Source organism: Erythrolamprus reginae, chromosome Z (assembly GCF_031021105.1).
Source record: "Erythrolamprus reginae isolate rEryReg1 chromosome Z, rEryReg1.hap1, whole genome shotgun sequence".
Taxonomy (NCBI): Eukaryota; Metazoa; Chordata; class Lepidosauria; order Squamata; family Dipsadidae; genus Erythrolamprus; species Erythrolamprus reginae.
In genome coordinates, this window is record NC_091963.1 from 141,135,706 (window position 1) to 141,159,682 (window position 23,977).

The 23,977-nt window shown below is 39.7% G+C and overlaps 1 protein-coding gene across 1 annotated transcript; it reads right to left on the minus strand.

Annotated features, from left to right (window-relative positions):
- Window positions 1–1,680: 1,680 nt before the first annotated feature.
- LOC139154205 (vomeronasal type-2 receptor 26-like) lies at window positions 1,681–23,775 on the minus strand. The gene is made up of 5 exons (XM_070728636.1): window positions 23,506–23,775; window positions 16,867–17,721; window positions 14,223–14,450; window positions 3,517–3,643; window positions 1,681–2,579 (listed from the first exon to the last, which is right to left on the minus strand). Exons 1-5 carry the CDS (start codon window positions 23,647–23,649, stop codon window positions 1,681–1,683), a joined length of 2,253 nt encoding a protein of 750 aa, XP_070584737.1. The 5' UTR covers window positions 23,650–23,775.
- Between the last annotated feature and the right edge of the window lie 202 nt (window positions 23,776–23,977).

Genomic DNA, 23,977 nt, shown 5'->3' on the forward strand with positions numbered 1-23,977 from the left:
ACACTGCATATCATATAGTAATACAATTGAGAATATATAGAGATATTTCACGAGAAGAGTCTCCACTCCTCTGTTTTCAATGGAATAACTTATGCCCCTGGACTCCAAATTTTGGCCTTAGACAATTTAGAACTATTTCACCTTCAATCTGATCTAAGTGTACCACATGAAATTATGTGCTACATTGTCCTACCTGTCAATGACTAGTTCAGCTTCAGCCACAGCGATACATGAGCACACAATAGATACAAATGTAATGTAAACCAAAGTTGGTTGCAAAAAATATGCTTTCCGCAACAATGGTCAATGCCTGGAATACATTACCTGACTCTGTAGTTTCTTCCCCAAAGCCCCCAAACTTTAACCTTAGACTGTCTACCGTCGACCTCATAAGAGGTCTGTAAGGGGCATGCATAAGTGCACCAATGTGCCTATAGTCTCTGTCCTAGTGTCCCCATGTATTAATAATAATCTCTTGTTTTGAGGTAGCTGAAAAGTTTTGATCATATACTATAATTGGTTGAAGCTTATGAATTATACTTGTATATGATTCTAGTAAGTTTTGAGAAGGGTTGGCTGTGATAAAGGCTGAGTGACGTTTTTGAAGAATAACACTAAGAAGAAGCTGTTGGAAACATAATCAGAAACCAGACACATATTATCACTTGTGGCGGACATATCCAAAAGTAAAATAAAAGGGGGAGGGGCAAAAATGCCTATGTGGTTAGAAAAAATGTTAATACAGTATATAGATTTTAAGCCAGAACTAGTTTTGTTCAGCAGAAAACTATGATAAAGGGAAAATATATTTGATATTATATCTTTTGACAATAGCAAGAATTGTGTTTACACAACATTGGAAAAGTGAGGTAATGCCTACAGAAGAAGGCATATTGGACTGTGCAGAAATGGACAGATTAACACTGAAGATAAAAGAAAAAAGAAAAAGAAGACAGAATATTTTCAAATTTGGGATTTGTTTTATTAATGGTTGGACAACAGGTGTAGAAATTAGGAACTTAAGAAATATCACTATGTAAACAAATGGACTCAGAAAGTTCACTTAGTAGATATTTTATGTAAAGAGAAAACACTAGGAAGGAGAAGACAACAAGGAGTGTACAAACTAGTTTTAATCATTCAAGTTATCTATATCAACTTGTAATGAGTTGCAATATATTGTAGCTATGTATTATCTGTAAAAAGGCACGGGTGAAATGCTTCTGGTTCACTTGTGCCTATCAGTTGTCAGAGAGCTTGTTCAATCTCTTCTTAAAAATTTCCAATGTTGGAGTATTCACAACTTCCAGAGGCAAAATGTTTCACTGATTGTTGATGTGGGACTTTAAATCAAGACTTGCATAGGAAATGATGTACAACTATATCTTCCCACTATTGCATACCTACTCTCTAAATACTAAAAGGCTGGGAACTGAAAAAAATGAAGCTAGTCAGGAATTCCATTCTGTGTTCATTCTGTGTTCTGTGCCCCGAGTCTTCGGAGAGGGGCGGCATACAAATCTAAGTAATAAAATAAATAAATAAATAAATTTAAAATGCAGCTAGCTTGTGAAATCATTGAAGCTTAAAGAAAAGCTGATAATAGTTTATTCCATTCATTGTCTAGAATTTATATGGTTTTTAAATTTGTTAGCTGAATCCCATAAATATCAAACGTCTTTAGTGTTTTATTCTGAGCAATTCCCTATTATTTAATTCAGGTTTCACCATAATGATATAAATTTTTGGAAGAAAAATACAACTTAGTAAGCCACCAGTGGCAGCCAGGATGGAGAAAATCTCTACAGCCACTGTATATTTTCCTTTAGTACTTAAATAAGCTGGGAAAAAAGACAACCAAACAGCACAGAATATTAGCATGCTGAAAGTGATAAACTTGGCTTCATTAAAAGTGTCAGGCAGTGCTCTGGCTAGAAAAGCTACTATGAAGCTCACTATAGCCAAGAAACCCATAAAGCTGAGGACACAGTAAAACATGAATTTTGAGCCTTCGTTACATTCTAATAGAATTTCTTCAGGTAAAGAATGCATGTCAAGATATGGGAATGGAGGAGCAACAGCCAACCATGTTATACAAATAATTATTTGAAAAAAAGAGCAGAAAAAAACAATGGCGTTGCCCAGGGTTTTTCCCACCCACTTCCTCATATTGGAATTTGGCTTGGTGGCTTTAAAAGCAAGAACAACAATTACAGTTTTAGCCAAGACACATGACACAGCTATTGTAAAGATAATGCCAAAAGCACTTTGTCGAATAAGACACACCACCTTATCTGGCTGGCCAATGAACAGTAAAGCACAAAGGAATGAAAGCAGGAGAGAAACAAGGAGAATATAAGTGAGATTCCTGTTGTTGGCTTTGACAATGGGAGTATCTTGGTGCTTTATGAAAATTCCAAGCACTGATGCCGTGATTAAAAAAAATGATACTGCAAGAATGGTCAAACTAATCCCTAAAGATTCTCTATGTGACAAATAGATAATTTCTTTCAGAAGACATCCATCCTGTCCATGATTCGGAAATTGTCCTTCTGGGCACTGAATGCAATAATCCATGTCTGAAAGAGAGTACATGTCTAGTATCAATATGTAATATTGCCAAAGTCTTAAAAAATCAATTAAAATGCATTTAAGAGACAAATTTAATCTTTTCTGTCACAGTATTATGTTTTTTGGCAGGGAAGTATTGCTTTACAAATTGGAATGTTTAGTAACCCCTTGGTATAAACCACTCTCATGTATCTGAAAGGCCAGGGGAGGGAGAAAATATGATTTTTAAGGACATTCTTGGTATTTTGTTCTGCACTGTAATGCACTTTACTCATGTTATATGTATAACCTGATTTCTTATACTTTTATGAAAAAGACAATGACAAAGATATTGTAGTTTTAACAATATTCGCAAAATAATACCATGCATATCAGAGATTATATAGGACTATATCTTCATCTGCAGATGCTACCATTATGATTTATCTGAACAACTGTTAAAATGCAAGGTCAGCTTTGCACCCTACATATATCTATCAATATTGTGTGTGTGAAAGAAAGAGGAGAGGGAGGAAGGGAGACAATATTTGTGGTCAATAGCCAGAAAACAAAACTTAGTTTTCAAAACAGTGTTGACTTTTGGTGGAGTAGTGAAGATTGGTTTGCCATTGCCTTCTTCAGAGAGACCACAGAGTCAAAGTTACCTAGCTGATTTTATATCATAAGGTGGGACTAGAGCTCATTGTCTCCTACCCTGTTTTCCCCAAAATAAGACAACCCCTGATAATAAGCTCAAACAGGCTTTTCAGTTCATGGCAATAAGGCCAAGCACTTATTTGAGGGTTCAAAAAAATATAAGACAGAGTCTTATTTTCAGGGAAACATGGTAGATTCTAGCCTGGTGCCTTATCCACTATATCAAATTGGTTCTCATATTTGTATCTGTATCTATCTCAGTCTTACACAATAAATATTTCTGACCAATCAATATATGAGGCGTCTCACCCTCCTGATTTGAAATCTTCCCTTTTGGACAAGGAAAGCAATCATAGCAGCAAAATGGCAGCTCTTCCTTTTTTCTCTTACTAAATCCTTTAAAGCACTTGTCATTGCATACTGAAACAGGGCACGTCTAAAGGTTAAAAAAAAAGACATCATTTAAACACTGAAGATGTATCAAAATTAATGTTGCAGGGGAAAATGACTAGTAAAATATTAGGTGTTACAAGACAAAAAAGAAAGAGGAGGGATGGACGTACCTAATTTGAATGTATATGTGGTAGCTGGCTATTTGTCTGGATAGAAGGAAGAATTTATTTTATTTATTTTATTTATTTTATTTATTTTATATTTATTTTATTTATTTTATATTTATTTTATTTTATTTATTTTATTTATTTTATTTATTTTATTTATTTTATTTATTTTATTTATTTTATTTATTTTATTTATTTTATTTATTTTATTTATTTTATTTATTTTATTTATTTTATTTATTTTATTTATTTTATTTATTTTATTTATTTTATTTATTTTATTTATTTTATTTATTTTATTTATTTTATTTATTTTATTTATTTTATTTATTTATCAAACATGTATAGGATACTAGTTTATATAAACATAACATAAGTAAAAGTAATGATAAAAAAGGACAATAGAATAGTAGTGTGCTTATGCATGCCCCTCTTAGAATCGGGGAGAAGTCAACCGTAGATCATCTAAGGTTAACGTTTTTGGGATTTGGGAAAGAAATCACAGAGTGAGGTAGTGCATTCCAGGCATCACAGAGTGAGGTAGTGCATTGCTGAAGTCATATTTTCTGCAGTCAAGTTTAGAGTGGTTTACATTTAATTTGAATCTATTACCTGCTCGCTTATTGCTGCAGTTGAAGGAGAAGTAGTCATTAACAGGAAGGACATTTTGGTATATGATTTTATGAATTACAGCTAAATTAAATCGGTGGCAACATAGTTGTAAATTATCTAATTTCAGTAGCAGTTTTAACTACTCACCACAGCCACACAATGACAAGTGCGTGGCAGCCCAAGCAGGGACCTTCCTGGGTATGGATGAGAGGCGGCCTGCTATCGGTTCATCCCTGTGGTTCCGATTTCTAATCATGGTTTAAAGCTAAAGTTTGTTGATCTTCCTTTGGACAGTTTTTGGTTATCTGTTGCCAAGGACTTCCACATTCTGGCCAACAAATATTGCTCCTGTTTTCAACCAGATATCTATTTGGTTTATTTAGCTAAGGTGGCACAGCTGGTAGAGTGCAGTACTGCAGGCCACTGAAGCTGACTGTAGATCTGCAGGTCAATGGTTCAAATCTCATCACTGGCTCAAGGTTGACTCAGCCTTCCATCCTTCCGAGGTGGGTAAAATGAGGACCTGGATTGTGGGGGCAATATGCTGGCTCTGTTAAAAAGTGCTATTGCTAACAGGTTGTAAGCCGCCCTGAGTCTAAGGAGAAGGGCGGCATAAAAATCAAGCAAGCAAGCAAACAAACAAACAAACAAACAAACAAACAAACATTTGAGCTGAGCTTCTCAAGCTTGACTACAATAAAAACTAAAAACAGAGAAAGACTGAGGAAGAACTTCATGTGTGTCTTTCTACCATTCCTGCCCTTTTGTGTTGATCGAAACAGACCCAGTTTTCACAGTGAGTATAAATTCATTTAGAAACTATATAATTAACTATATGTATAATAAGTATTGTGTTAGAATGTCAATTTGTGTCATTTTGGTTAGTGGTGCGCCCAGGATTTTGTAAATGTAAAAAATGTGCCGTGGCTCAAAAAAGGTTGAAAATCTTGGGTACTGGTGATGAGTGTAACTCTGGCCCTGGGCTCAGGTTGCTGCTGCTTAATGCCAGGTTGGTGGTAAATAAAGCTCTCCTCATCCGGGATTTGATCCTGGATGAGGAGGCCGACCTGGCATGTATTACTGAAACCTGGCTGGGCCCAGAGGGAGGTGTTCCTCTCTTTGAAATTTGCCCAGCCGGGTTTCAGATATGGCATCAACCTCGACCCCAGGGAAGGGGGGGAGGAGTGGCTATTATAGCCAGGGAGAGCCTTTGCCTACGTGGACTCATTGCTCCGGAAATTGCGGGTTGCGAGTCACTCTTGATGAAGTTGGACTTAGGGGTTCAGGTGGGCTTATTTCTCACGTACCTGCCTCCCAGCTGCGTGTCAAAAGCCCTGCCTGTGCTACTCGAGGAGGTAGCCGGGTTGGCGGTGGAGTTCCCCAGACTTATTGTCTTGGGGGAATTCAACCTGCCGTCACTCGGCGAAACCTCTGGGTTGGCACAGGAGTTCATGGCCACCATGACAGCCATGGACCTGCCTCAAGTAGTACGGGGTCCGACTCATGAGGGAGGGCACGCACCTGACATGGTATTCCTTTCCGAGCAATTGAGTAATGGTCTGAGACTAAGGGGCTTAGAAGCATTGCCTTTGTCATGGTCAGACCATTTTCTACTACGGCTTGACTTCCTGGCTCCAATCCTTCCCCACAGGGAGGCGGAACCAATTAAGATGTTCCGCCCCAGACGCCTGATGGACCCAGAGGGCTTTCAGACGGCGCTTGGGGTTATACCCGAGGCACTTGTCCACAGTTCAGCGGAGTCTCTTGCGGAGGCCTGGAATACGGCTGCTGCGGAGGCTCTCGACCGGATTGCGCCTTTGCGACCTCTCCGTGGCGCTAGACCCCATAGAGCTCCATGGTTCAACGAGGAGCTCCGGGAGTTGAAACGCCAGAAGAGACGTCTAGAGAAGCGATGGAGGAAGAGTAGGTCTGAATCTGATCGAACACTTGTAAGAGCTTTTATTAAGACTTACAAAGTGGCGCTCAAGGTGGCAAGATGCGCGTACCATGCCGCCTTGATTGCATCAGCGGAATCCCGCCCGGCCACTCTGTTTAGGGTGACCCGCTCCCTTCTTAATCAGGGGGGAATTGGGGAGCCCTTGCAGAGTAGTGCCGAGGATTTTAACACATTTTTCGCTGATAAAATCGCTCAGATCCAGGCCGACCTCGACTCCAATTGGGAAACAGAGTCGACTGACAACGAGTCAGTCGAGGTGACTGGGGCACGTATTTGTCCACCTGTCTGGGAAGAGTTTGATCTGGTGACACCTGATGAAGTGGACAAGGCCATTGGATCTGTGAGTTCCGCCACCTGTCTACTGGATCTGTGTCCCTCCTGGTTGGTCTCGGCCAGCAGGGAGGTGACACGGAGCTGGGTCCAGGAGATTACCAACGCTTCCTTGGGGAGGGGAGTTTTTCCAACTCTCTATAATGAAGCGCTCGTGCGCCCCCTCCTCAAGAAGCCCTCCCTGGACCCAGCCGTACTTAATAACTATCGCCCAGTCTCCAACCTTCCCTTTATGGGGAAGGTTGTTGAGAAGGTGGTGGCACTCCAGCTCCAATGGTCCTTGGAAGAAGCCGATTATCTAGGTCCCCAGCAGTCAGGCTTCAGACCCGGTTACAGCACGGAAACTGCTTTGGTCGCGTTGATGGATGATCTCTGGCGGGCCCGGGACAGGGGTTTATCTTCTGTCCTGGTGCTCCTTGACCTCTCAGCGGCTTTCGATACCATCGACCATGGTATCCTTCTGTACCGGCTGGAGGGGTTGGGAGTGGGGGGCACTGTTCTTCAGTGGTTCTCCTCCTACCTCTCCGTCCGGTCGCAGTCGGTGTTAGTGGGGGGTCAGAGGTCGACTCTGAGGTCTCTCCCTTGTGGGGTGCCTCAGGGGTCGGTCCTCTCCCCCCTGCTATTTAACATCTACATGAAACCGCTGGGTGAGATCATCCGAGGGCATGGGGTGAGGTATCATCAGTATGCCGATGATACCCAGCTTTACATCTCCACCCCATGTCCAGTCAACGAAGCAGTGGAAGTTATGTGCCAGTGTCTGGAGGCTGTTGGGGCCTGGATGGGTGTCAACAGACTCAAACTCAACCCGGATAAGACGGAGTGGCTGTGGGTCCTGCCTCCCAAGGACAATTCCATCTGTCCGTCCATCACCCTGGGGGGGGAACTATTGACCCCCTCGGAGAGGGTCCGCAACTTGGGCATCCTCCTCGATCCACAGCTCACATTAGAAAACCACCTTTCAGCTGTCGCGAGGGGGGCGTTTGCCCAGGTTCGCCTGGTGCACCAGTTGCGGCCCTATCTGGACCGGGACTCATTGCTCACAGTCACTCATGCCCTCATCACCTCGAGGTTCGACTACTGTAACGCTCTCTACATGGGGCTACCTTTGAAAAGTGTTCGGAAACTTCAGATCGTGCAGAATGCAGCTGCGAGAGCAGTCATGGGCTTACCTAGGTATGCCCATGTTTCGCCATCACTCCGCAGTCTGCATTGGTTACCGATCAATTTCCAGTCACAATTCAAAGTGTTGGTTATGACCTTTAAAGCCCTTCATGGCATTGGACCAGAATACCTCCGAGACCGCCTCCTGCCGCACAAATCCCAGCGACCGATTAGGTCCCACAGAGTGGGCCTTCTCCGGGTCCCGTCAACTAAACAATGTCGGTTGGTGGGCCCCAGGGGAAGAGCCTTCTCTGTGGCGGCCCCGACTCTCTGGAACCAACTCCCCCCGGAGATTAGAACTGCCCCTACTCTCCCTGCCTTCCGTAAAGTTCTTAAAACCCACCTTTGCCGTCAGGCATGGGGGAACTGAAACATCTCCCCCGGGCATGTACAATTTATGTTTGGTATGTTTGTGCGTGTGCTTGTTAGCATATTGGGGTTCTTTTTAAAACTTTTTTAAATATTTAAATTTATTTGAATCTATTTGGATTTGTACGATCTGTTTATGCTTTGTTGTGAGCCGCCCCGAGTTCACGGAGAGGGGCGGCATACAAATCTAAATAATAAATGTTCTGTCTGGGTTTTCCCAGACCTCAACACCAACTGAAAAAACAGCCAGACACTCTGGTAAAAGCCAAAAGTATTTTATAGCTGGAAAAAATAAGCACAAAGGAAAACCTGTCTTCACAACAGACAGGCTATAATACGTTACAGCAGGGTCCTGATGTCCAGTCAATACCACAAGCTTCTTGCTGGCACCCCCCCCCCAAGGTTTCAATAGTCCAAGGTACAAACCAGGATTGTAAGCCACCAAAGTTCACAGACAGGTCTCACGAATCTCCAAGATAAAACTCCACAAGCCAGGAAGGGTGGGTCCGCCTTTTATCCTTTCCCAAGAGCACCACACCCAAACCCAGCTGTGACCTCTAATGCTGGAAATACTTAGCCAATTGAGTCCGTCTCTGATTAGCTCTCCTTTGTCGCATATCTATGATGTCTTGAGCATTTTCCCCTAAGGAATCCAGGCTGCTTGCTGGGGAGAGCTCCCCCTGGTGGTACTCTGGCTGTCCTTCTTCTTCAGCCTGGGATTCCTCTTCCTCGTCAGTCTGCACCTCCTGTTCCTCAGCCTCTCCCTCTGAGCTGGAAACCGACAGAAGGTCAGCCATTCCCGGAGGGGTCCCAGACTGAACCACAACAAATAAATAATAAATAAATAAATAAAATCACTGAGCTAATACATCTAATCAACTACTTTTACTACTCTAGTACAAAATGGGCCAAAGAGATCTCTAACAGTACTAATTTTCATATATCCTTATTTGTTCATATACATCTCTAAGTCCTTATCCTAGTTTAATTGCCCCTTTTAACAAAAAAAAACCCCATTGACATAAAAAAAGAAAAAAGAAAATTACTTATTTCTAAACATTTAGCATCCATTCATATCTACTAAATCTTACTGAGTATTCTCATAACTATAGCATTACCAGAAAGTGAAGGCCAAGCCATAACAGTTCATTAGACATCAATCAACTTAGATTTATATTATCACATATTCATAGCATAATAAACTTACAATCACATAATTTAATTTAAAAGTGTAAAAAAATCTTTACCATCTCAGTTTATCCATCATTCAATCTATTCTCACACTGTTACATTATAATGCCCTACATTAATAATCTTTCGCTGCAAATTCAGCAACATCATCACTGCAAATGCAGTGTAATCATCTCCCCTAATCTATTTATATTTTCAGTGTGTACTCAATCTCATGATATTTATCTTTTACTACTCATTTTATTTCATTATTATTGTGCCATAGTTTTTTCATGATCATCAATAAATTCATTATTTATAATCTTCATGTAGGATTTTAACATAATCAGTTTACAATCATAGCATTTAATTTATAGTAAAAATGTAATATCAATATAGGTTTTTGTTTCTTTACCATAGTAGTTCCCAATTTATCACTCATTCAAACTATTCTCACACTATTACATTATAATGCCCTACGGTCTACACTAATAATCTTTCACTGCAAACCCAGTGTAATCATCACTGTATACACAGTGTAATCATCCCCTACTCAGTGTGTACTCAATCTCATCATATCTATCTCTTTCCATTCCCTTTATTTCATTATTATTGTGCCTCAATATTTCATTGTCATCCAAAAATCTCTCTTTACAAGGGTACAAGACAAGGATGCCCACTCTCCCCTTTATTATTTATCTTAACCCTTGAAGTACTAACGAGAATTATTAGAGACAAGGAAGATATAAGGGGATTAAATTGCAAGAAAGAAACCTATAAACTCCAAGCTTTTGCAGACGACCTGGTATTCATTTTAGAAGATCCTTTAGACTCAGGTCCCAAATTATTAGAAGTCCTGGAAGATTATGGTGCAGTGGCAGGCCTCAAAATAAATAAAACCAAAACCCAAATTCTAACCAAAAATATGCGACAATCACAGAAAGATATATTATCAGCTAAATTGGACATTCAAATAACTACAAAAATTAAATACCTCGGCATCAATTTGACAAACAGAGTGTCTAGCTTAAAATCAAACAACTATGATACTCTAATAGACCAAGTACAAGCAGACCTGTCAAAATGGAGGAACTTACAACTTTCCCTACTTGGGAGGATTGCAGCCATCAAACTGAATATATTACCCAAAATTCTGTTTTTATTTCAAACAATACTCATACAATTAAAACAGGTTTTTTTTAATAATCTGACTAAAGTAACTAACAATTTCATTTGGCAAAACAAACGCCCCCGAATTCGACTGAAATATTTACAAGGTAAGAAAGAAGAGGGAGGACTGGCTCTTCCAATCTGGAAGGATTACTATATTGCCGCTTCCTTGGCATGGACAAGAGAGTGGATGAGTCTAACTAATACTAGACTTCTTAGCTTAGAAGGCCACGATCTCCATTTAGGGTGGCACTATTATCTCTGGGACGAAAAACCGACAACCCATAAATATTTCTCTAATCATTTGATAAGGAAATCACTAATCAACACTTGGAAAAAAATTAAAATTAAATTATATAAAGGAACCCCCATGTGGTACGCCCCGTTAGAAGCCTACGTACATCCAAATTTATATAAAAGAAACAATATAATAAGATATAATGACATTCTAAACTCAAATGGAACAATTAAAACTAGGCTAGAACTAGAAAATTTGGGTCAAAAAGTGGAATGGTGGGAATACCTCCAGATCCAATCTAAATATAACAAAGACAAAAAAATATCTGGGATAAGGAAAAATGCCCTTCTAGACAAGCTATGTATAGGCCCTCAAGAAAAGCTAATTAAAAATTTCTATTGTTACTTAACTTACAATGATTTGGACAACTTTAATATAAAAATTAACGTTAAGAAATGGAACCTGGACCTCAAAAACGAAATTAAAGAGGAGGAGTGGCAAACACTCTGGACTAGGAATTATAAATTGACTATCGCCACTTCCTATAAAGAAAACTTGATCAAAATGTATTATCGATGGCATATTACCCCAATCAAGCTAACTAAATCAAACAACAAACTCTCTCCAAATTGCTGGAAATGCCAACGAGAATTGGGCACCTACTTCCACTTATGGTGGCAATGTACCAAAGCAAATTTATTTTGGAATAAGATCGTAATTTGGATCGATGAAATGTTAAATTTAACACTTGACAAAACTCCTGAATGCTTTTTATTGGGCATAATCAGACAAAATCTATCGAAATCCCAAGTACACCTAATCATTCATTTAGTAACCGCAGCTAGACTTTCATATGCGCAGTGGTGGAAGAATGAAGAAGTACCCCCAAATGAAGTAATAATTAAAAAAATATTATACTGTGCAGAAATGTCAAAATTGACTTCACAAGTTAGAAATGAATCCTCGGCTACGTTCAACGAGTGTTGGGACCCTTTCTATAACTGGCTAGGAAGCAAAAGCGTGAACAATAGGCTATAAGATTGTGATTTTTGACTACACTTCGAACTGTCACAAATCTGGTATAAACCACTTTATTATCTCATAAAATAACACGAGATGTTATATATATTTAGATATGTAGATTTATTATTATCTGTTAACTTCTCCGCAATGTGTTTATTTCAACTCTGGCATTGAACCCTTCTGATACAATCCTCGAAACATGGTAATGAGCATATACAATTTGACCCAATTTTCGTTCTCAATACAACTCCCCCGTTTACTCGCCGACACTTTTACTCGTTTTGTCTATAGGTTTTTCTTTTGTTTTTCTTTTTTTTCTTTTGTTTTTCTGTACTGTTTGTCCTTATGTTTCGAATTGTATCTTATGTTGTATTATATGATGTAAATGTTTTCATTTTAATAATAAAACAATTTAAAAAAAAATATTTCATTGTCATCAATAAATTCAATAAATCCATTGTTTGTAATGTGCATGTAATTTTACTTAAATAATATTTTTTTCAAACCTTTTTAAAAAAATGCTTAGGCCTATTTAAAATTTGTAAATCAGTTAACATTGTCTGAACTATTATTTCCCAGCATTACTATTACTTCACTTTTCTTCTACTTCCTTTCCCTTTCCTTTCTTTCAGATAGTAAAAAGCCCAAATCAATAAGAGAATAATTTAAATCTTCATCAAATCTTCAAAAAGCCCACAATTATCCTTTTATAATTGTCCAACTCATCTTTTCTATCTTCATCATTATCCAAATCTTCTTCCACCTGGCCGCATTGTCCTTTTAAAGCCTTTCCCATGTCCAAATGTAATTTCCTTGTATGTATTATAGTCATTAAATTCTTATGTGATATTTTCCATTTCTGTCTTCCTAAATCTCCATTGCAGGTAGTTCAATTCTTTAAAAAAGAGTTCTTTTGTCACCAACACCAACTGTTTTCCATTCCATGCAAAAGAAACAGATTCCTTCCATATCACCATCACTATAGATAAATGTTCTTAAGCCAAGGCCATCAGGTGTAGATCACATAGGGGGCAATTCCCCTTGCAGTAATTCCTCCAGCCAAAAGGTGGATGTCTAACATTAATTCTATACAGTTATTCCATGATGTTATTTTCTTCAATTTCTTCACCAAGTTAAAGTATAACAATCACATCTTTTCAATTAATTCAGCAATAAACGAATAGTCCATTTTCAATGCCTTTGTATTTTAAAAAGCAGACATTGGGCTTTTTGCTTATCCAGAAGCTTTCCACTGTCACCTCACTGCCAAACAGCTGCTTCCTCTATTTTTGGCAAACAAATTTTCCCAAATGAAATCAAAGTGGAAAAGGGGGGAAAGTCTCATGTCTCCTTCGGCAGCAACACTCACCAGCACAGTTTTAGGTTCTCCTCCCTCTCTCCAGCACTAAACGTTCCAGGTGTTACCAGGCTTCTTAAAAATCCTTCCGTTGTGGTGTCGGCACTGCAGCTTTGTCGACTAAGGCATGATGGCTTCTCTGTTCACACCACCACTGATGGAGATCAAAACAGTTTCTCTTGGAGGTATGCTGACCCAAACCAGACTCCTGCCAGTGACCCCATGTTCAGGGAGGATCTGGCCTGGTTCCAAAAGGAACCTGAACCCCCAGGCAACAGGGATTTGGAGAATTGGGGGAAATCCATGTCACTGCGGCCATTGGCCCCACCTCTCTCTCGAACATAGAAGACTTATGATAGCAATACATAAAGCTGTAGCATACACATACAAACTATTTTATTCTTTCTGGGTTTTTATTTTCTGTTTTTTGTTTAGGCTAGGTTATATTTGTTTATGTTAGTGTATATTTTTTCATATGTTGGTCTTGTACTTATGCATATTTTGTATACTGTATGTTGTTTTGTTTTAAATTAATTCAATAAAATGTTTTTTTTTTTAAGAGAAAGGGCATAATTTTAGATTTGGGTGGTACAAATATCTATGGTATGATAAAGCTAAGGTCAACGTAAATATTAAAAATAAGTTTGTTAGATTTATTGAGAATACAAGAAGGAATATAAAATTAGGCTACACTTTAAAATACCTTTGTAGCTCTCATCTACAAAGCATTTGATAGAAGTGAATAACTTAGTAAGTAGTTAACTTACTTTGATCTATTAGAATTTTGAGAAAGAAAACAGGGAGTAACAGCAGAAGAAAATGTGATGGTAGAAGCATGTTTATGTCAATGGGTTTCATATGTACAGCTAGTAGAAAGATTTAATGTAGATAAGATAACTTTTGGGTCTAAGATATATAAGACTTAATTTGAAATGGAATTTCTATCACAGCATCATCCACACCATAACTCACACTCCTTAATCTTAGGACTGGCTCTAAGCAAACCAATTTTTTTTCCTTTGATGAACAAATCTAGAAACCTAGGAGAGATGCATTAACCCATACCTGATTGAACCTGCTAGGCCATACAATATTATTCTCATCAATAGTGAATGAAGTATTTGATGACAATTGTGGGTCTATTTTTCCAATTTTGACTCTAAGAAAAGATTGGTTTGGAAACGTCCTCCAGTTGATAATATCAAATGCAGCTATTCTTTCACCATTTTGGTCAAAGGAAATCTTTTCTCCAGCACTGTTGTTAAATGAAACTTTTCTTAGAAACTGAAGTAACTAAGATATAAAGGGAGAAAATTCTTACAGATAATTATTTAATAAGTGAGAGGGGTGTGCTAATTTTAAGAAGGGAGGGAGGGAGACAGGTGCAGGAATTACAAGGTACAAACAGAAATGATCAAATATTCTATTAACAATGAATGGGTATCAATTGTATAACAGCTGAACTGAATCTTTCATAGGAACAACTTGCCTTCATATATGTAAAATAAACTACCTTTCCCTAAAGTGATTCAATAAAGAAGTAAAAATTTAATTTGGATATGTTATGTAATTATTTTTGGTCCACATATCCTTAGATGTGGACTGGTTGAAGTTGACTCAGCCTTCATCCCTCCAAGGTCGGTAAAATGAGGAACTAGATTGTTGGGGGCAATCTCTGTAAACTGCTTAGAGAGGTCTGAAAAGCACCATGAAGCAGTATATAAGCCCAAATGCTATTGCTAATATAAGAATTTTAAGGGTATATAAGAAGGATTTGAAATCTTGTTTATTCAATAAAACACACCATTTGGTGGAAAGCTGGTAAACAGATGCTGAGAATGGTGATAGGGTTGTTTTAGTATAAATTAAACACAAGTGTACTAATTGTTTCAGTAAACAGGAGGAAAAGCTATTAAACTCAAGTTCTATGCAAACCTTTTATAACTTTGTTGTAACTTAAAAAGTGCAAGTGATTCCACCCTTAAAAGGACAAAACAGAGTTGATTGTAATGACAATGTTGGTTGGGCTAATCTTTTCAATACATTTTTAGTTTAGTTTTTGTGAACAGCAAGGGTTGCAGTACCTCATTCAAAAGTGAACCGCAAACAGTTGTAGCAAATTGATGAAGATTAAATTTACAGTAGATATTGTTGAACTAATATTGTGTAATCTAAAGTCATCACTATCCACAGGTCCAGATGGATTATGTGCTTTTTTTTCTTTAAAAAGCTTTCTGCTGTCCTGGCTGAACCTTTGTCTGCAATTTTGAAGTATTGTTTCGAACTAGTTCTCTGCCTGATCTATGATCATCAGCTATCTTTAAAAAGGTTGACCCTAGTTCAGTTGAAAAGTATAGACCAATTTCTTTGTGTTGTGTTACATACAAAGTTATAGAATCAATCATAAATCAATCCATTGTTCAGCTCTTATAAATAACTCAACAAACAGTTTGGCTTTAGAAAAAAAATGTGTAATTTACAACTTTTGCACAGTAAAAATATCTGGACTACATGTCTAGATCAAGGTGAAGCTGTAGATGCAATTTACATAGACTTTGCTAAGGCTTTTGAAACAGTAGTACATAATAAACTATTCTTCCAACTTACCTTGCTATTGGTTGGCTCCCTCATGCATCATGTGGGTGTGCCTTATGGGCACATGCATTCTTTGTGCATGCTTGTGCAATAATGAAAAAAAAAGACACAAAACCCAAATCCCCAAAAGATGGCAACTGCAACTATAAATATATATATAGTGCAGAAGCTGCAGGATCAAATTGCTAAATTCAGCAAAAAACATATTATATATATATACTGTATATAATTTCTTTTTAAAAAACCATGGTGGCACCCATGTTCTGGCACTGACCAATGTGTTCCTCAAACTTGTTTGTTTATTTATTTCAGTGGTTCTCAACCCTTCTAATGCCGTGACCACGCAATATAGTTGCAGTGACCCCAATCCCAAAAATAATTTTGGTGGCTACTTCAAAACTGTAATTTTGCTACAATTATGATTCAAAATGTAAATACCTGATTTGCATTATCTATTCGCATTGCTACAAATCCAACATAATTTAAACACAGTGATTAATCACAAAAACTCTTGAACCATTTCCAAAAACAGGTGAGGGCTGGGGGGTTTTCTCTCTTATTCTTTCCAAAAACAGGTGAGGGCTGGGGTATTTTTCTCTCTTATTCTTTGGTTCTTTATCATATGCTTTAAATCAAGAGTCACTTCTCTCTCTCTTTTTTCTCTCTCTCTTTCCTCTCATTTTCTGCCTCAATCATCTTCTCATTTCTCTTTTTTCTCCCCTTTTATCTCTCATTTCTCTCTCTCTCTCTCTTCCTCTCCTCTCTCTCTCTTGCTTTCTTTCTCTTTCTCTCTCTCTTTATCTTTCTCTTGCTTACTTTCTCTCTCTCTCTTGCTTTCTTTCTCTTTGCCCCTCTCTTTCTCTCTCTCTCTCTCGCTATATCCCGCCAGGATCACAACCCACATGTTGAGAACTGCTGATTTATTTATTTATTTGTTTGTTTGTTTGTTTGTTTGTTTGTCATACAAATATAGTATTGTATTCTAGTCTGTTTAACATAATATACGTATAAAGTATAGATTGAAAAGATAAAAAGACATTAGGATAGGAACGGTAGGCACAAAGGTGTATTTATGCATGCCCATTACATATACATATTTTCCCTTTGATTTTACCTGCCATGAATGTTGAATGAGAAGCTTTTGCTCTTTTAACAACGTGTGTTGTTTGGAATTCATCACATGTATTAAGTGCAGGGCATGTGCCACAGTATGGATGGCATTGTGGATACTATAGCTATGAGTAGACATCCTCATCTCAAAAACAGATTCAGAGAGAGTGTTCAGTTTCTCTTCACCAGTGCAGGTCCTCTCAGATCTATTACTTGAGCTTCGGTTAGGCAAGGAACATCCAAATACACTTTCCCAAAATAGCGGGAGAAAGCCATCTTCTTTTTCCGAGCTAGGTTTTCTGGTCTGAAGAAATTCTTTGAAGCCTGATATCTCCTTAGAGTGAATTGCCAAAGTGAGGGCACCATGAAGGAAGGCTATGTCTGTATTCCTCTGAAAAGGGAGGGATGTGAAGTCCATCTGAGCTGTCATGATCCAAACTTTACTCTCAGCCTTAATTTCTGACCTGTCATATTCTGAAAGTGCAACAAGTACTCTGAGGACTAGCATTGTCTGTAGTTCTCCATGTGTGAATAAGACATTGTAACTGCTTCGCTCAGTTATCTTATAGGTTTCAACCGCCTTTTCTACAAGATTAAAGGTGTTACTAGAAAAGCTGTGTTTGGGTAGGTTTTGAATGAAATCAAAGCAAATGCCACTCTGAGAAAAAAAGGGAAGGACTTTCTGCACAAGCCTTTCCCCATTCTCATCTTCGACATAAAGCACCCCTATCCACATCCACTTGAAATATAGAAGTAAGTGGAGAATTCCATTGTATTGATGGATCCAGTTTGGAAACATCTGTTGAACAAAAACTTCTTCGTGTTTGTTATCCATCACTGGAGAAGACCCATACATGACCTAAATGAGATTTGAAAAGGAGATCAGGTTTGCAAAATACATTAATATGTGTGCATGTGTCTGTGTGCATGTGTATACCTGGGACAACAACTGGAGAGGGGGGAAGCCCTGGACAGGGTCTTCCCTAGTTGGGGGAGTACAGCACGGCACCGCAGGAAAGCTAGGCAATGGGGGGGGAGGCAATGTAGGATCACTGGCTCAATTTCTATTAAGGGATTGAGTGGTCATTAGCGTCTATAGTAGGAATAACAAAGGGGTACTTTCTGTACAGCGGTTATTTTACCAGATTTTTTAAAAATACAGAAGCCTGGAAGGTGCATTTATTCAGGCTAGTGTTCCGCCTTACATAAGAAGCTTAAGTGCATTTTACCATTATACTAAGGTCATAGAAACATAGAAACATAGAAGTCTGACGGCAGAAAAAGACCTAGTCTGCCCTTATACTATTTTCTGTATTTTATCTTAGGATGGATATATGTTTATCCCAGGCATGTTTAAATTCAGTTACTGTGGATTTATCTACCACGTCTGCTGGAAGTTTGTTCCAAGGATCTACTACTCTTTCAGTAAAATAATATTTTCTCATGTTGCTTTTGATCTTTCCCCCAACTAACTTCAGATTGTGTCCCCTTGTTCTTGTGTTCACTTTCCTATTAAAAACACTTCCCTCCTGAACCTTATTTAACCCTTTAATATATTTAAATGTTTCGATCATGTCCCCCCTTTTCCTTCTGTCCTCCAGACTACACAGATTGAGTTCATTAAGTCTTTCCTGATACGTTTTATGCTTAAGACCTTCCACCATTCTTGTAGCCCGTCTTTGGACCCGTTCAATTTTGTCAATATCTTTTTGTAGATGAGGTCTCCAGAACTGAACACAGTATTCCAAATGTGGTCTCACCAGCATTCTATAGGTCATTTTGTAACATAGTTCCTGGGAAAAGGCAGCCCTCTCCAAGAGGAAAGGATCCTGCCTCTCACCCTGAGCGGTCAATAGTTCTGTCCCATAGAAGCTGGCAGGTTGAGGGCATGCAAAAGGAGGGCATGGGGAAAGGCACTAGGAGGTGGGAGCTAGGCATACCCTCCCATTCGATTTCTATGATTTTAGATCACCTTGATTCCATGGATGCTCATTTGAAAAAGTGTTTATGTATGCCTGCCAGAGCATCCACCTACGCAACCTATGACCCAGCCTACAGTATTTATTTATTAGATTTGTATGCCACCCCTCTCCGCAGACTCGGGGTGGCTCACAACAGCAACAGTATCTTTGGAGGGCCCCAGTCCCTGGTCAGCAACAAAACCAGGTCACACAACAAAAAGCCGCTCCACTGGAGATGTGCATAATGGGGGTGAGTACTCAGCACCACAACAAAGAGGGCAACCAGACTGCCCACCAGCATCAATGGTTAGCCAGGTATTTCAGGCGGGGAGTGCACAGGTCCCTTTGTGTCACTGCCCATCAGCATGCTCAGAGTATCTTCCCTGGGATTAGTCCCCAAAAATACCAAAAGTGAATTCCATCTTATTCCCCATTTGTCCTTTCCTCCAGGAGAGTTGGTGAATGACTTTAACCCTGAGGCTCTTTGTTCAGTGAAATACATGTCATTCAATTCGGCTGTACGTATGGTTTGGGCCTGTGGGAAAGAAGCCCTGATGGGCAAGTGTGATATTAAATCAGCCATCAGGCTTTTACTGATCCACGCCGATGATTTTGACCTATTGGGTTTTTATTTCAATGGGGGGTTCTACATTGACAGAACACTACCCATGAGTTACTCATTGTTGTGCGCACTGTTTGAGTGTTTCAGCTCCTTTTTGGATTAGGCGCTCAGGCAGCGGACAGATGCTAGTGCAATAGTTCACTACCTGGATGACTTTCTGGTGGCGGGACCAGCCAATAGGGATCAGGGCAGGGCACTGATGTTAGCTTTTGAAGCCCTGTGTTCTGAGCTGGGGGTGCCCCTGGTGTCTGAAAAGACAGGAGGACCTGCCATGGGAATCACATTCCTAGGTATTGAGCTCAATTTGATCAGGCAAACTTGCTGGCTCCCAGATGAGAAGCTGGGAAATCTGTGTATGAAGATTATGGAAGCATTGGGGAACAAGAAGGTGACTTTGAAGCAGGTACAGGAGATAGCGGGATTGCTGAACTTTGGATGCAGGATGGTGGCTTTGGGCCATGCCTTCTCATAGAATTTATACATGGTCATGAAGGGGTTGACCAAACCACACCACATGGTACACCTGGAGGTGGGTCCCAGGAATGACCTGACAACTTGTTTGGAATTTTTGTCCTGATATAACGGGGTGTCATTTTGGAGACAGGAACACCTGCTAGAAGTCAAACTTCAGGTAAAATTTGATGCCACGGGGCATGTGGCTTGGGCATAGTGTTGGGAGATAATTGGTGCCACTCTCCATGGTCACAGGAATGGATGGCCAGTGACATCAGGAGAGATCCTACTTTTCTTGAGTTCTTCCCCATAGTAGCCACAGTTGAGATTTGGGGGAGGAATTTGAAGATAGAATGGTCCAGTTTTGTGGCGACAAACAGATGGTTGTCCATGTAGCCAATACACTATCATCCAAGAATGTGCTTGGTCTACTATATTGTTAGCAGGTGCCTTGCTCTCAATGTACCATTTTTGGTGTGCCATGTCCCCAGTGTGGAGAATGGCATGGCTGATGCTCTGTCTCATGGACAGTTGGCCAGGTTCCAGTGGAAATGCCACAGCATTTATGGAGCTTTGGAGGACTGAGGTAAACAAGGCTGTGAGTATGTCAGTCACCCCCAGCAAATGGATGGCATACCAAAAAGCAGGTAAGGGGTTTGGGGCATTTAGATAGGAAAAGGGTTATGAGCAACTCTGGCCCATCCCGGTCAACCATCTTCTAGAATATTGCATGGTGAGCCTGCAACAGAGGTTGGCTGTGAGAACCATAAGAGGGCTTGGCATTCATTGCCAAGGCAGGTGATTTTAGTGACAGCTCAGGAGACTTTAGAGGTAGGAGAATACTGGAGGGTTGCAACATGGAAGGTTCCCAAGGATGGGGCAATTTCAGGAAACCATTGTCCATCCACCAGCTCATTGATATCAGCAGCCAATGGAGGAGACTCTGCACCTCGTCCTACATGGCTCTTTCACATGGTGGCTACAACCTTATTTTTGGCGTTTTTCATGTCAGTGAAGTCCTTGCCACATCACACTGGGACAGATCACAGTGCCTGCTGTAGACAGGGGACCTGTTATTCAGAAGTGAGGGAGTCACCCTTCACCTTAGGAGGTCCAAGACAGATCAGAGTGGCAGGAGCATTACGGTCAGCCTTGCCCCTGCCTCAGACACTAGAGTCTGCCCAGTAACAGCATTGGCTACCTTTAGTGAATGCAGGAGGATGGCTATGGCTATCTGTTTAGTCATCAGGATGGCTCACCTCTTACGAAATACCAGTTTGGGGCAGTGGCTTGGAGAGCACTTCGTGAAATTTGAGGGAATCTCACCACTACATGACCCACTCTTTCAGGATAAGGGCTGAAACTGCAGTAGCAGCTTTCGGCATTTCAGCTGAACAGATATAGTCTATTGGCAGGTGGAGTTCAGATGCTTTCAGGACATACATCTACGTACCCAAGTAAGGTGACATCACAGCTGTTTGGGACTAACACTGCCTTGTTCTATCTTTCTAGATAGCTGCTGATGGCCGAATCCCACAGTGTTGATTTGCGACCACAGCATGGTGTTCTGGGCCAAAATGAGAGCTGCAAGGTCATCAAAGGGGACACAGCTGGCACTGAATCATTGGGCCAAGGTGGTTTGGCTTGGACGAAGAGGGATGGGATGGACTTCTCCCATTGCTGTTTGGAAACAGCCATGGAAAAGTGGCACCCAGGTGGCTGGTGTTGCACTTCGGGGGGCAACAACCTTGGTGTGTTAAAGGGCTTGGCCTTGATTTGTCAAACATTTGAAGACTGGTGGGTCATTAAAGGGCGCTGGCCCGACACTTATGTGTTGTGGTCGGAAATCTTTCTGAGGAATGTGTGGCAACAGGTGGCGAATCCCAATACACTGAACAAAGCTAGGAAGAGGGCCAACAAGGCATTGGGCAAGATAATCCAGGATTTAGATGGGAGAGTCATTCAACATCCTGAAATTCGGATAAGCAAACAGGGTCTCTACAGAGATGATGGAGTTCATCTTTCAGATGATGGCAATGACATATTTCTCACAGACCTGCAGAGGTGCCTGCATGAGCTGGTGCAGGCTAAGGGGGAAGTCAGTGGGCCAAAATAAGGGGCAGAAATGGGTTAGCAGTAGCAATTGCGTGCTCTCCTTTAGAGCATCCTTTGGAAGGTGATGGGCTGCCCCATCGCCAGAAGCTCTGGGCCCACCTGGCCTGAGTGATGGAGTGGGTGATGTGGGGGGGGTGAGCACCCCCACACACCATGTGGCATGGCAGAGAGCAAGATGAGGGTAGTGACACCCTCTCCTTGCTCAGCAAGGAGCTATGCCCATAGTTGCCCAGGAAGTTTCCACCCCATTTTAATGGCCTCTGCATGTCCTTGTTAATTAGTTAAGTAATTAGTTAAACAGTTAAATAATTAGTTAAATAAAGTGACCCATAAAATCCAGCTCTTGTATCCGTGTGTTTATTACATATCTGATGCAATCCAAGATGTATGGGGAAATAAAACTGAAAATAGAAAAACAAATCATACTAACATGAAAATAATAGTCTCTCTCTCTCTCTCTCTCTCTCTCTCTCTCTCTCTCTCTGAATTTTAAGCTTGAAATTTGTTCCTATAAATCAATTCAGTCCCCCTAATTTTGGAAACTCTCAATTTTTATTCAGTGATGGTATCAATTTCACCAAAAATCTTACACAGAGAAGGGAATGATTTTATTGTTAGAACACCATTAAAATCATCTTGTATTGATTGTATCTAAACCATTTGACTGAATAAATTGGATTTATATGTGCTATTCTGACAGGAGTCAAGGGTCAATGATGTATAAACTTCTAGTATAGTTCTAGTATAGAAGACCAAGAATTTAAGAGCCTGATTACAATACTGGGAAAATGGCATTAACTATAGTTTTTAAAATGTGATTGTCAGAAGTGTACTATGAGAGAGGAGAAATTATCATTTATTTGGAGACTATTTGAAAAAAGTCAATTGCAATTCTCCTCTGTCAGAAGTGTACTATGAGAGAGGAGAAATTATCATTTATTTGGAGACTATTTGAAAAAAGTCAATTGCAATCCTCTCCTCTTTCTCTTTCTCTCTCTCTCCCCCTCTCCCCTAAAATAATCCTGCTTGCAAAATACTGCTTTACTGGATCATAGGTAGAACTATACTATGCTTTCTAAACTATCCTACTCTTTTAGATCATTCCTTGTATTCAAATCAAGACAAATGTCCACTTCATATTTAAACTCCAGATGGCAAGCTTGTGTCAAAACAAAGTTTATTAATTATGTTCTTAATGAATTCCAGGAACATATATCCTGCTTCTTTGTCTAATGTATTCGAATAAATTTACTTCAAAAATGAACATAGGTACTGTTTCTTTTTAAAATAGAAATCCAAATTTACAACAGAACAAACAAACAACAGAACCCAATGGAACTGCCAAAATATAATAATGTATAAATGGCAATGAATAATCAACAAGACAGAAAAAGGAGAAAGTGAATCATGAACAGTTAAAATTAAGTAGTTAAATATTATTACTGAGGAAATAAAGTCCAAGAAAACCCAGCAGAACCTAGAAAGTACTTACTTGTGGAAACTTGTAGATACCTAGAATGGTGGTCATATGGCGGCAGACATTTGAGTCGGGTCCTCCAATGACTGCAGCTACATTGCTTCTACTATCACACTTGTAATTTGGAATAAACTTCTTCCAGGTAGAGAGAAGTTCCATTGAGGCAAGATACGTTGAGCTTGCACTCAAGTGACTGTTATAGATCTGGAACCCCAGAGTGATGTTTGGTAAGATGTGAGGGTTTTCATTTATTTCTTTTACGGCAAATGCCAGAGCCAAAATATGTTGGTAATTCTGAGCCAAAATCCTACAAAAATGGATGCATTATTAGAGAGAAACTCTGTGATAAAAACAATGACATCATCTAGAATGATGGTACCTATTTGGGGCCTTCATATATCAGAAGACTTGTTCTATACAAGGCATGGCTGAAATGTTTGAACTTGTTCCAGAAGACTTGATAAAGAACATAATGTTTAAATTATGA

Excerpts from the sequence above, each read along its gene's own strand:
- LOC139154205 (XM_070728636.1), bottom strand. The coding sequence starts at position 23,649 with ATGGAACTTCTCTCTACCTGGAAGAAGTTTATTCCAAATTACAAGTGT. Across the intron at positions 14,451-16,866 it reads TCATTCAACATTCATGGCAG|TTACTTCAGTTTCTAAGAAA; the intron begins GTAAAATCAAAG and ends TTTATATCTTAG. Across the intron at positions 3,644-14,222 it reads GGCCTAGCAGGTTCAATCAG|ACGTGCCCTGTTTCAGTATG; the intron begins GTATGGGTTAAT and ends TTTAACCTTTAG.